The 11,033-nt window shown below is 48.6% G+C and overlaps 1 protein-coding gene across 1 annotated transcript; it reads left to right on the top strand.

The window, feature by feature from the left end:
- Positions 1-3,035: 3,035 nt before the first annotated feature.
- Positions 3,036-10,061, top strand: LOC148106401 (uncharacterized). Its single transcript, XM_087843318.1, has 3 exons — positions 3,036-3,105; positions 8,779-9,430; positions 9,518-10,061. The coding sequence occupies exons 1-3, from the start codon at positions 3,036-3,038 to the stop codon at positions 10,059-10,061; spliced, it is 1,266 nt and encodes a 421-aa protein (XP_087699444.1).
- Positions 10,062-11,033: the final 972 nt, after the last annotated feature.

The following is an 11,033-nucleotide window of genomic DNA, read 5'->3' as shown; positions in this document are numbered from 1 at the left end:
AATAAATAAGTAATTAAATGTGCCATTAATTGAATAATATTTTAAATAAATGCATAAATAATTTATTACATGTTTTTAATGAAATGAATGGGCATTTAATTAATTACTGAAATATTTAATTCCAATTTGAATTAATCAAATGTTGACTTAATTATTTAATGGTGTTTTTAAATATGTATGTATTTATTTATTTAAATTTTTAATTAATTATTGACATATTTAATTATTTATTTAATGATGTATTTATTTAATTCATTTTGGCACTCCTGGCTCTGCATACTCCATAGAGGAGGGGCTCTAACTGCTAATGAAGATAACTACAGGCTTGGAGGTCCTAAAAGTCAGGTATACCAGAAACAGTTTGGGTTTAGAATGCATTGTCTAATAACAATATGTAATTTATGATCCGGTTATAGATGCACAGGTCATGCTACAGAAGGTGGCACGGTTCTCTGGCTCAACATTTGTGAAACTTGTTTAAATGGACCTGACTACACCGTTGGGTCCTTTTCAATATATTTGTGTTGACAGTCTCTCTAGGTATGAATTGCAACGGTATTCTCTGCATCGCTTTATTTAGATGTAACATGTCCAGCCTCTGCTGTTATCATAGCCTATAAACATGTGTTAAAGAGCATTAGGGTGGGCTAAACATTTCATAATTTAACAGATATTAGCTTTCCAGTCATAGCCATGTCAATCACATGCATGCCCTCTTGTATCTGCTCCATGTTCAAGTGTTTTTAGCTAGGTAGATAGCTAAACTTAACACCAAAATACTGTTTTTGTGTGGGAGTTGCTACTAAATACCACCATAAATGATGGCACATGTGTGGTTATCTCTTAATCTCTAACAACCTACAGGTAAGTTAGTACAACCTTCTTACTCCTAGCTTAAAGGATAGCAGCTAATATTTAGAGGTGTCTGAGCCTTGTGAAAAGTACCTTCATCTTAAACTACACAATATTATCTGCCTCAGTGTTTCTCTAGAATACAACTTTTATTGTAGTTTATAATATAAAAAATACTCACAGGCATCTGAGGACAGACAGACAGCGGTGAGGTGTGCGATAGGATTGATAGATCGGTTCAAGATGGGGGTGGGATTACATCATGTCTCAACTCTAAGCCCCTTTTTGTTTGCAGTGGTGATGGACACATTGACAGATGAGGTCAGGCAGGAGTCTCTGTGGCCTATGACATTTGCTGATGACACTGATCTATAGTAAGAGTAGTGAAGAGAGCCTGGAGAGGTGGTGGTATGATTTAGAGAAAAGAGGAATGAAAGTCAGTTGAAGCAAGACACATTTTTTGTGTATGAATGAGAGGGAAACAGGTCAAACAGTGGAGCTGTTGTAGATGTAGCAGATGTAGCAGATGTAGTGAAGGTAGATGAGTTTCAATACCTCAGTCAGCAAATCAAGGTCAGCAGGGTGGAGGCAAGTGTTGGACGTGATTTTTGAGAGAAAGATAGCAGTGGCAACTAACAAAAAAAACATAAAGTTGAGCTGGACCCATCAAAGTTAAAGATGCTCAGATTCACTTCCCTTTCACTCAGAATGCACAGGATTAGAAAGACGTATATCAGAGGGACAGCTCAGGTTGAGTGCTTGGAGACAAAGTTAGAAAAGCAAAGGTGAGATGGTTTTGACTTTAAAAAAAAATAGTGTGTAGAGTAAACAGCAACAAATCAGCAGAGCAAATAGCCCACCACCTACATAAAAAGGAAAAACTCAATAGAAACTAGAGATAATTATATGTCTTATGGCTGAAACTGAAGCTGAAATGGGGATGTCATTTGCCCGGAGGAGTTTACTTGTGCTAACATGGTGCCAAGCATGCTTGGACATGCTCTTCTGAGAAAAATAAACTTGGCCTATTTAATCAACTGCTATATCCAAAAGTTTCATATAAAAGTAGTTTAAGTACAAGTTCATGAAGCTCACTGCAATAATGATAAGCTGTTGTTTTTCTAGGTCCACACAACTAAAAAAGAACCATTATTTGACAGTACAAAGAAATATTGCTGTCAGATGGAATACAGGTTTTTCACATGTATGAATTCGCATATGTCTAAACCACTGCTGTAAAGTATGTATAGACATATATAGAATGCTTCACAATATTATTGCAATTATGAACTGAGAATCTTTGCTACATTTTTAAATATATTCTAAGTCAAGTACATTATTGGAAAGGTTCAGTCTTTGCATCTGCCTTGAATTTGGAACCGTAATGTTTTCCTCTTTCAAGTTATGTATGATATCTTTTAATTCAGAGTTTTGTATTGTTCCTGTTCCCACCTGTTTGGTCTCAGTGCAGCTGTTAAATTGGATAAACCCAGGTTTTTACTATAAGCCTCTCCATATCATAGCTTCATGATCAGGGGTGGTCCTAGCCTGTTTGGGCCCCTTCGCAAACACTCCCTCTGTGCTCTACTTGGAAGCAGCCTGCTCCCTTGCCCTTTCGACAGGTTGTGTGTGAGACTTCAGCACAGAAGCAGCAGCAAGCAGGCGCACCGAGGTCCCTGGTGCTCACTTTTTACGTATATGTGTGTGATAGAATTTAGAAAACACATCGGTGCAAATTATAAGTCTACATCATAATGTCTCGTGTTTTTGTGTTTGTTGGTTTGTTTTTATTTTGTTTCATTTTGCGATCTGGTTATTAGATGTCACTGCAGCCAGCCAGAAAATCCCCTACCACTCAGCCCCTCGGATAGAGCACTGTCGAGGATGACACCCAAAGTTTTCACAGAAGAAGAAACGGAGACCGGCGAGTTATTGATAGTAATAGAGAAACTGTTACTTCTGGATAATGTTGATTTAGAGCCTACCAAGAGAAGCTCGGATTTGTTACTGTTGAGTTTAAGAAAATTAGAAGAGAATTTAGTTCAGCTAAACAGAGGGTGAGGGAGGATGGGGGAAGAGCAGAATCAGGTTTAGTGGAGAGATTAAGCTCGGTGTCATCAGCATAACAGTGAAACTAAACATTATGTTTACAGAAAATGTGTCCAAGCGGAAGAAGGTAGATAATGAAAAGAAGGGACCCCAAGACAGATCCAGCAGTGGGGCACGGCAGTGACCAGAGGAAAGGGCTGAGAAGTAAAGGATTTGAGTAAAAAAACTGAGTGGGATCAGAGAAGTATGATTTAAACCAGGCTAGTGGAGTATGGAGGGACCGATGGAGACTAACCTACTAAGGAGAACGGAGTGAGAGATTGTGTCAAAAGCAGCACTCGGATCAAGGAGAATAAGAATGGAAAGTAAACCGGAGTCAGCTGCCATTATAAGATCATTGGTTATTTTTATAAGCGCTGTTTCAGTGCTATGGCAGAGGCGAAAACCAGACTGGAACTGATTATACAGATTATTTTAGTTACGCTGAGTGGAGTTGTGTGGCAACTATCTGCTCAAGAATTTTGAGAGGTATGGTAGATTGGAAATAGGAAATTATCAAAATTAGTGGGATCTAGACCTGTTTTTTTCAATGTTCGGGTGGTGGCAGCAACTTTAAAGGAAGCAGGAATAGTTCCAGTGGTAAGTGCAGAATAGATGATAGCAGATATAAGGGGAAGCAAAGAGGGTAGACAGGCCTTGACCAAAACTGTAGGAATGGGGACTAGCTGACAAGTAGAAGGTTTTGACTTACAGATGAGATCTGAAATATCAGTCACAGAGGGAAGTTGGAGAGGAGAAAAACAGTGTGATGGGAGTGGAATTGCAAAGGAAGAGCTACATGGAAAATCAGAAATGAATAGTTATGTCTATAACTTCTGTTCCCTGAAGGAGAGGAACGAGGTATGTATGGGATATCACGCCCTCGCGTGCCCTGGCTGAAGAAACCTTTATTCACGCCTTTAAGGCAGATGACGTGTGATGACATGTGCATGGCCCTGCCTGCACATATAGCGCTGTCATCACAGTCATCCCTCAGTTCAATAGCCGCTCTTCATCGAGCCAAACTGCTCAGTGGGGCCACCTTGTGTTGTACCTCGTTCCTCTCCTTCAGGGAACAGAAGTTATAGGTATTCGTTCCCTTTCTGTCGATTCACTCGGTACAACACATAAGTATGGGACATATATACACGCCCCGCAGAGCAGTCACCGAACCGGAATCGGACCACCACATCCTTAGTGAGCGGTAGACCCAGCAGAAAGGACAGTGTGAGCCACCGAAGGGGCTGTAACGTCCAACCGATAAAACCACACAAAAGTGTGCGGTGATGCCCAACTAGCTGCCGCACAAATATCAGCTACAGGCACCCCTTTAAAAAGAGCCCATGAGGTTGCCATCCCCCTGGTGGAATGAGCTCTCACCCCCTGGGGCAAAGCAAGACCTTTGGTGCCGTATGCCAGTGAGATAGCTTCTATAATCCAGTGGGACAGCCTCTGTTTAGGCAGAGCTCTACCTCTATTTGCATTAGCGAAGCAGACAAACAGCTGCTCTCATAAACGCACATTCTGAGTGCGCTCAATGTAGGTGCGTAGCACACGCACTGGACAAAGAGAATGCTGCATCCTCTGCTGCTCAGATGCAAAAGGAGGGGAGCAAAAGCTCAGCAACTCAAACTCCATTTAGCTATAAGATGCAGGCATAATCTTGGGAAAATAGGCAGCATTTGGACGCAATACGACCTTGTGGCCGTCAGGAGAGTCCTGTGTGCACAGAGGGATGCACAGACAGCGCATGAAGGTCACCCACTCGCTTTGCCAAAGCCAAAGCGAGAAGTAATGCAGTCTTATAAGAAAGAAATTTCATATCCACAGACTCAATGGGTTTAAACGGGGGGCTACAAGGGCCTCCAGCACCAAAGACAAATCCCAAGCAGGGACACTGGACTTAAGCACGGCTCTCAGCCGGCAAACCCCTTTCAGAAAACATATGGCAAGGGGATGTGCACCTGGTGTCACCCCGTCAAAGCCAATATGATAAGCAGATATAGCTGCTAAATAAACCTTAATTGTCGAAAATGAAAGGCCCTTATCCAGCAGCTCCTGCGCGAATATCAAAACATCCACAATAGAGCACTGAAATGGGAGAGTGTGACAGTCCTGGCACCATTGCTCGAAGGCTCACCATTTGTAAGCGTATAAGCCTCTAGTAGATGAGGCCCTAGCACTCTGAATTGTCACTATCACACTAGGTGGCAAACCCTTAGCAATCAAGTTTAACCTCTCAGCAGGTAAGCATGAAGGAGCCACAGATCTGGGCGCGGATGAACTACTTCTCCTCCTGCCTGCGAGAGGAGGTCCCTGCGGAAAGGAAGCTGCCAAGGACTCGCTGCTAGCAGGCTGATTATCTCTACATACCACGACTTTGTGGGCCACCGAGGGGCCACTAGAATCAGAGAGTCAGTCTCTCTAGAACTGGAGATATCATTTCCACTTGTGGAAATGCATACGGGGGCACGTCTGGCCATTGGTGCGCTAGCGCGTTCATGACCAAGGGTGCATCGTGGTTGATTATGGAGAAGAACAGGGGGCAGTGAGTGTTTACCCTAAAAGCAAAAAGATCTATTTGCGCCTTGCCAAATAGATCCCAAATCTAAGCCACTATTAAAGGGTGTAACCTCCATTCTCTCACCAGAGGACCCCCCCCTGGAGAGAAGGTTCCAGGTTCAGGTCGCTTGGGACATGGGTGGCTCTTAGAGACAGAAAATGAACACTGCACCACAACAGCAGAGCGAGACGGCTTCAACAGGGGAAGAGAGCGTGTTCCTCCCTGCTTGTTTATGTAAGACACCACTGTTTAATTGTCCATCCTGACTAAGACATGCTGGCCCTCCAGGACTGGACGGAAATGTTTTAGAGCTAAGAACACTGCTAACAGTCTAAGTGGTTGATGTGCAGCAGGCGCTGGGCTGCGGACCAGATCCCTCTCACTGATGCACCCTCGCACAGCACTCCCCACCCTCTTAGGGAAGCATTTGTGGACACCACCTTGCGAAACAACACCCTCCCAATCCAAGAGTCCTGATGCAGTAGCCCGGGCTCCCTCCAAGGACGGAGAGCTAGCATGCAAGACATGGTTACCGGCAGTCTCCTCCGGAGGTGATGCGATGCATACAGGTGGTGAGAGAGAGTCCAGCGTTGAAACGCTCTCATTTTTAACAGTTCAAGTGGCACTACAGCGATCATAGATGCCATCATGCCCAACAAATGTAATATCGTCTGGAAACGCAGTCTGCGTCCCAGCGGAAACTGAGCGAGGCAGCGATGAAACGCGGCCACTCTGTGCTCCGACAAACGTGCGCGGCTGGAAAGCGAGCATATTTCCAAACCGAGAAAAGAAATCTGCTGACTCTGGATTAGCGAGCTTTTTTGAAAGTTCACAGAGAACCACAGTATCTGAATGTGTGACAGAACCAGTGACAGCTGTGTCTCCACCTGCTCTCTGGAGCAAGCTATGAGAGCCCAGTTGTCTAGGTAGGCTAAGATGTGGATGCCTCTTTCTCTGAGGGGCGCTAGCGCTGCTTCGGCACATTTTGCAAAGGTGTGAGGAGCGAGCGACAGCCCAAATGGTAGCACTAGGTATTCGTAGGCTATGCCCTCGAATGCAAACCTCAGAAACTCAATACCGCTTCAATAGCGCCTTTATTTCAACCCAAGCTGAAGCCCGTCAGTGCTGTTGCATGGTTCCGGGTCGTCATCGGCTAACCCGTCAACATATTCCATGTGGTCAGCCCAGCTAATTGCGGGGACATTGACCGGATAATCCTCATCTTCGGACTCGGATGAAGCCGGGGCTCCAGACTCGGAAAGGAGAGGGTCATGCCATGCGGCAGCCGAGCGTCCCAGCACTTTTTCCACAAAAGTCACCCGTCTTTCCAGGGTTGAGCGCCGGTGTTGGTGACAAAGCGCACAGGCTTCGGGCTCATCAATGCTCTCCTAGCGTGGACGATCCCCAGGCAGACATCAACGCTCTCCTAGCGTGGACGATCCCCAGGCAGACAGGGCAGGCATCGTGCTGGATGCTGTCGTGAAAAGAGAAATCGCATTCCCTGAGGACAGGGGCGAACAGAAGATTTCTGCTTTGCTCGATTCGGTTTGGAGTACATTCCAAAACGCTGCACAGGAAAACTTGAAATTAGTGCTCCGCGGGCAGCCTACGCACCAACTGCGTGGTGGAGGCTAACACCAACAGGGGCAGTTAAGCTAAGTTCAAGTTGGCAGACAACGGAGCTAACTAGCAGCAGCTAGCTAGCCCAACTCAGCAGAGGTGTTCTCAGCGAGGTGAAGAGCGTTAAGAACTGAGGGATGACTGTGATGACAGCGGCTATATGTGCAGGCAGGGCCGTGCGCGTATCATCACACATCATCTGCCTTAAAGGCGTGAATAAAGGTTTCTTCAGCCAGGACACAGGTCCACCGACCTATTGCTGGACATAAAAATTCAAACCCACACAAACAATACGCAAATTCTACCAGGCCACATCACGGACAAGACGCTGGTAAGCCAAACAGTCAGGAGTACGGATCCGTGGGAGACCACAGTCAAAATAAACAAGCAGATGACCTAGACCCAAAATACTCAGGCACTGACAAAATTTGCCAGATTGCCAGTAGAAGACATGAAGGATTAAAGTTGTTAATACGTGTGTGTATATATATGTATATATATGTATATATAGCTGGTGTTTTGCGCCTCTAGCGCAAAACACCAGCTACTGGCAGACCAAGCAGTCAGCCGAGACAGCCGAGACTGCAGGACCAGACCAGGACCTGTGCACTGCCTGGATTGATTACAAGAAGGCTCAATTCCCCACAGCTGGATACTGGAATGCCTAGAACTATATAAGATCAACAGGACCCTGAGAGCCTTCATCAGGAACTCAATGGGGATGTGGCGGACAACACTGGAGGCCAACCTCAAGCCCATAGCACAAGTCACCATCAAGTGCGGGATCTACCAAGGAGATGCTCTGTCCCCACTGCTGTTCTGCATAGGCCTTAACCCCCTCAGTGAGATAATTGACAAGACTGGCTACGGATACAGACTACGGAATGGAGCAGTTGTCAGCCACCTCCTGTACATGGATGACATCAAGCTGTATGCCAAGAGTGAACAAGACATCGATTCACTGATCCACACCACCAGGATATACAGCAATGACATCGGAATGTCGTTTGTATATATTAGTATATATTAGGGGTGCAACGATACTCGTATCGATATTGAACCGTTCGATACAGTGCTTTTGGTTCGGTACGCATATATATTGTCATGGCTGTGTGCAGGCAGGCAGGAAGGAAGGACCCAAAATGCAGGACTCACTGAGGCAAAGTAGAACTCCAAATAAACAGCTCTATTGCCGGTTGCAGACTGAACAAAAGACTAACTACACTGGGGGGAAAATAAACTAACAGGCAGGCATAACAGGTAACGGAACACACAGAGAAATCTGAGGGGGAGCAGACGTTAACGACGCGACACTGACACAGAGAAACACAGGGCTTAAATACACAGATGGCAGTAATCAAGGGATGAGAGACAGGAGGGGAACACACCTGGGAGAAATCACAGCTGACGAGACAGGGGAAACGTAAACTGAGTACACTCACAAAAGACACAGACCTTCACAATAAAACAGGAAACTCAGACACCGGGAACCAGACAAGACGCTGAACTGAACAGACAGATTCACAAACAGATGGGGTGACATCATAGACAGAGATACAGACGCAGACTCAGAGGCAGACCGAAGAGAACTCAAATAATAATCATAATAATAAACTTAAAGCGCCACTTGGAAGGCAGCGGCGGCCACTGAGCAGGTCCGGAGGTCGGCCGCGATGCCAGCGGCAGCGATGAACTCTTTCTGGGGGCCGTCCCCGAAGGCCATGACGCCAACTCAGAGGCCCGGAAAACGGCCGGCAGAGGCGAGGCGAAACAGGTCGAGCTGGCTCTGACGGCGGTGTGGCAACCGCAGGACCAGACGAAGGCGAAGGCGGAGCTGAATCTGGACCAGACGAAGGCGGAGCTGAATCTGGACCAGACGAAGGCGAAGGCGAAGGCGAAGGCGGAGCTGAATCTGGACCAGACGAAGACGAAGGCGATGCAGAGGCCGGACCAGGCGACGGTGAAGCTGATGCAGAGGCCAGACCAGGCGACGGCGAAGCTGATGCAGAGGCCGGACCAGGCGATGGCGAAGTTGATGCAGAGGCCGGACCAGGCGATGGCGAAGTTGATGCTGAAGCCGGACCAGGCGACGGCGTGGGTGAAGCTGAAGCCGGACCAGGCGACGGCGTGGGTGAAGCTGGAACCGCACCAGGCGACGGCGTGGGTGAAGACGAAGCTGGACCAGGCGACGGCGTGGGTGGAGACGAAGCTGGACCAGGCGACGGCGTGGGTGGAGACACAGAGGCTGCAGACGGCGTGGGTGGAGACACAGAGGCTGCAGACGGCGTGGGTGGAGACACAGAGGCTGCAGACGGCGTGGGTGGAGACTCCGAGGCTGCAGACGGCGTGGGTGGAGACTCCGAGGCTGCAGACGGCGTGGGTGGAGACTCCGAGGCTGCAGACGGCGTGGGTGGAGACTCCGAGGCTGCAGACGGCGTGGGTGGAGACTCCGAGGCTGCAGCTGGCGGCGGCGTGGAAGCCGGAGACGGAGGCGCTGCAGCAGGCGGCGGCGTGGACGAAACTGTGGATGCGGCTGCTGCTGCAGGCGTGGATGCGGCCGCTGGTGGAGCAGCTGGTGGCTGGACGGGCTCCTCGGGCCCCCCAGCTGACAAGGACAGTTGCTGGACGGGCTCCTCGGGCCCCCCAGCTGGCGAAGCAGGAGGCTGGACGGGCTCCTCAGGCCCTCCAGCGAGAACAGTCTCAGGACCAGTGGGCACAGGGGCCCCTGGAACACACAGAACAGAAGCAGCAGGCGCACGGGCCTCTGGCAAGGACAGAACAGAACCAGCAGGCGCACGGGCCTCTGGCAAGGACAGAACAGAACCAGCAGGCGCACGGGCCTCTGGCAGGGACAGAACAGAACCAGCAGGCACACGGGCCTCTGGCAGGGACAAAACAGATTGCGCTGGCTTCTTTATGTCCAGGGGTCCAGAGTTAACTGAATGCTGACACTCAACCTCTGGGGAGGCCCCGGAGAGAGAAAAAGTCTCAATTTTAGCCAGGTCTTGAGGAGCAACGAAAGTCTGTGTGGGGCCATCCTCCTCCTGAAAATGAGTGGGTGGAGATGGTGGCTGAATAGACGGCGGAGCTGTCGGCTGAGGTGCAGGCCGTGCTAAAGGCTGAGGCGCTGGCAATACAAGAGAGTGCACTGAGGTCGACTGAGCTGCGAGTGACTGGAGAACAGGAGGAGACTGAGCTGACTTTTTAAAAGACTCTGGTAATGCTGGCTCTTCAGCCTCTAGCGGTCCAGAGTCTGTTGAGGGAGGACACTCAGACTCTGGGGAGGCCCTGGAGATTGTGTCAATATCTGCAACATTACCACTTGAAGTCTTTAAATGAGTGTCAGTAGCCCAAGAAACGAAACATTTGGGCGCACACTGAACAGTTTCTTGAGGTGGCAGTTCAGAGAATAAAACAGTCTTAATGTTCTCAGAGCTGAGGTTAATTGTCTCCGGGGTGGAAGCCCCAGCTTTAGCTGATACGGGGTTAACAGGTTCAGATGGAGCAGAAGAAACATAGCCCTTTTTATTGTCATTCCCAGAAGGAGTGCGGGAAAAATTGTCGTCGTTACTCACAGCTGCTGATAGCTCTGGGAAGGGGCTGAAGTGCGGCTGTAGCGAGGAATGGCGATGGCGCCGGTGCCATTTCCTCCTGGAAGCGGGAGTGGAGACTGCAGAGGAGAATGGCGATGGCGGAGAGGCCGACTCCTCATCCTGCGCCCACATGGCCGCAAGGAAAGAGGCTGGCGAGCGACAGTCGGAGCAGACCGGAGTCGGTAGTTCACTCGGTGGCAGCGGCAAGGGGTTGATATCCTGCCGCGGCGATCGCTGTGGTGTCGCAGAAAGCTCTGTGTTCGGCTGCTGCTGTGTTGCAGGGAGCTTACGCTGCTTCGTGGCGCGCTCCGTCCGCT

Source organism: Neolamprologus brichardi, chromosome 1 (assembly GCF_056152115.1).
Source record: "Neolamprologus brichardi isolate AB-2024 chromosome 1, ASM5615211v1, whole genome shotgun sequence".
Classification (NCBI taxonomy): domain Eukaryota; kingdom Metazoa; phylum Chordata; class Actinopteri; order Cichliformes; family Cichlidae; genus Neolamprologus; species Neolamprologus brichardi.
This window is presented reverse-complemented; position numbering and strand designations above follow the sequence as displayed.

Coding starts and splice junctions, on each gene's coding strand:
- LOC148106401 (XM_087843318.1), top strand. CDS start 3,036: ATGAAAAGAAGGGACCCCAAGACAGATCCAGCAGTGGGGCACGGCAGT. Junction 3,106..8,778: donor CCAGAGGAAAGGGCTGAGAA/GTAAAGGATTTG, acceptor GCCACTGAGCAG/GTCCGGAGGTCGGCCGCGAT. Junction 9,431..9,517: donor TGGGTGGAGACACAGAGGCT/GCAGACGGCGTG, acceptor GGAGACTCCGAG/GCTGCAGACGGCGTGGGTGG.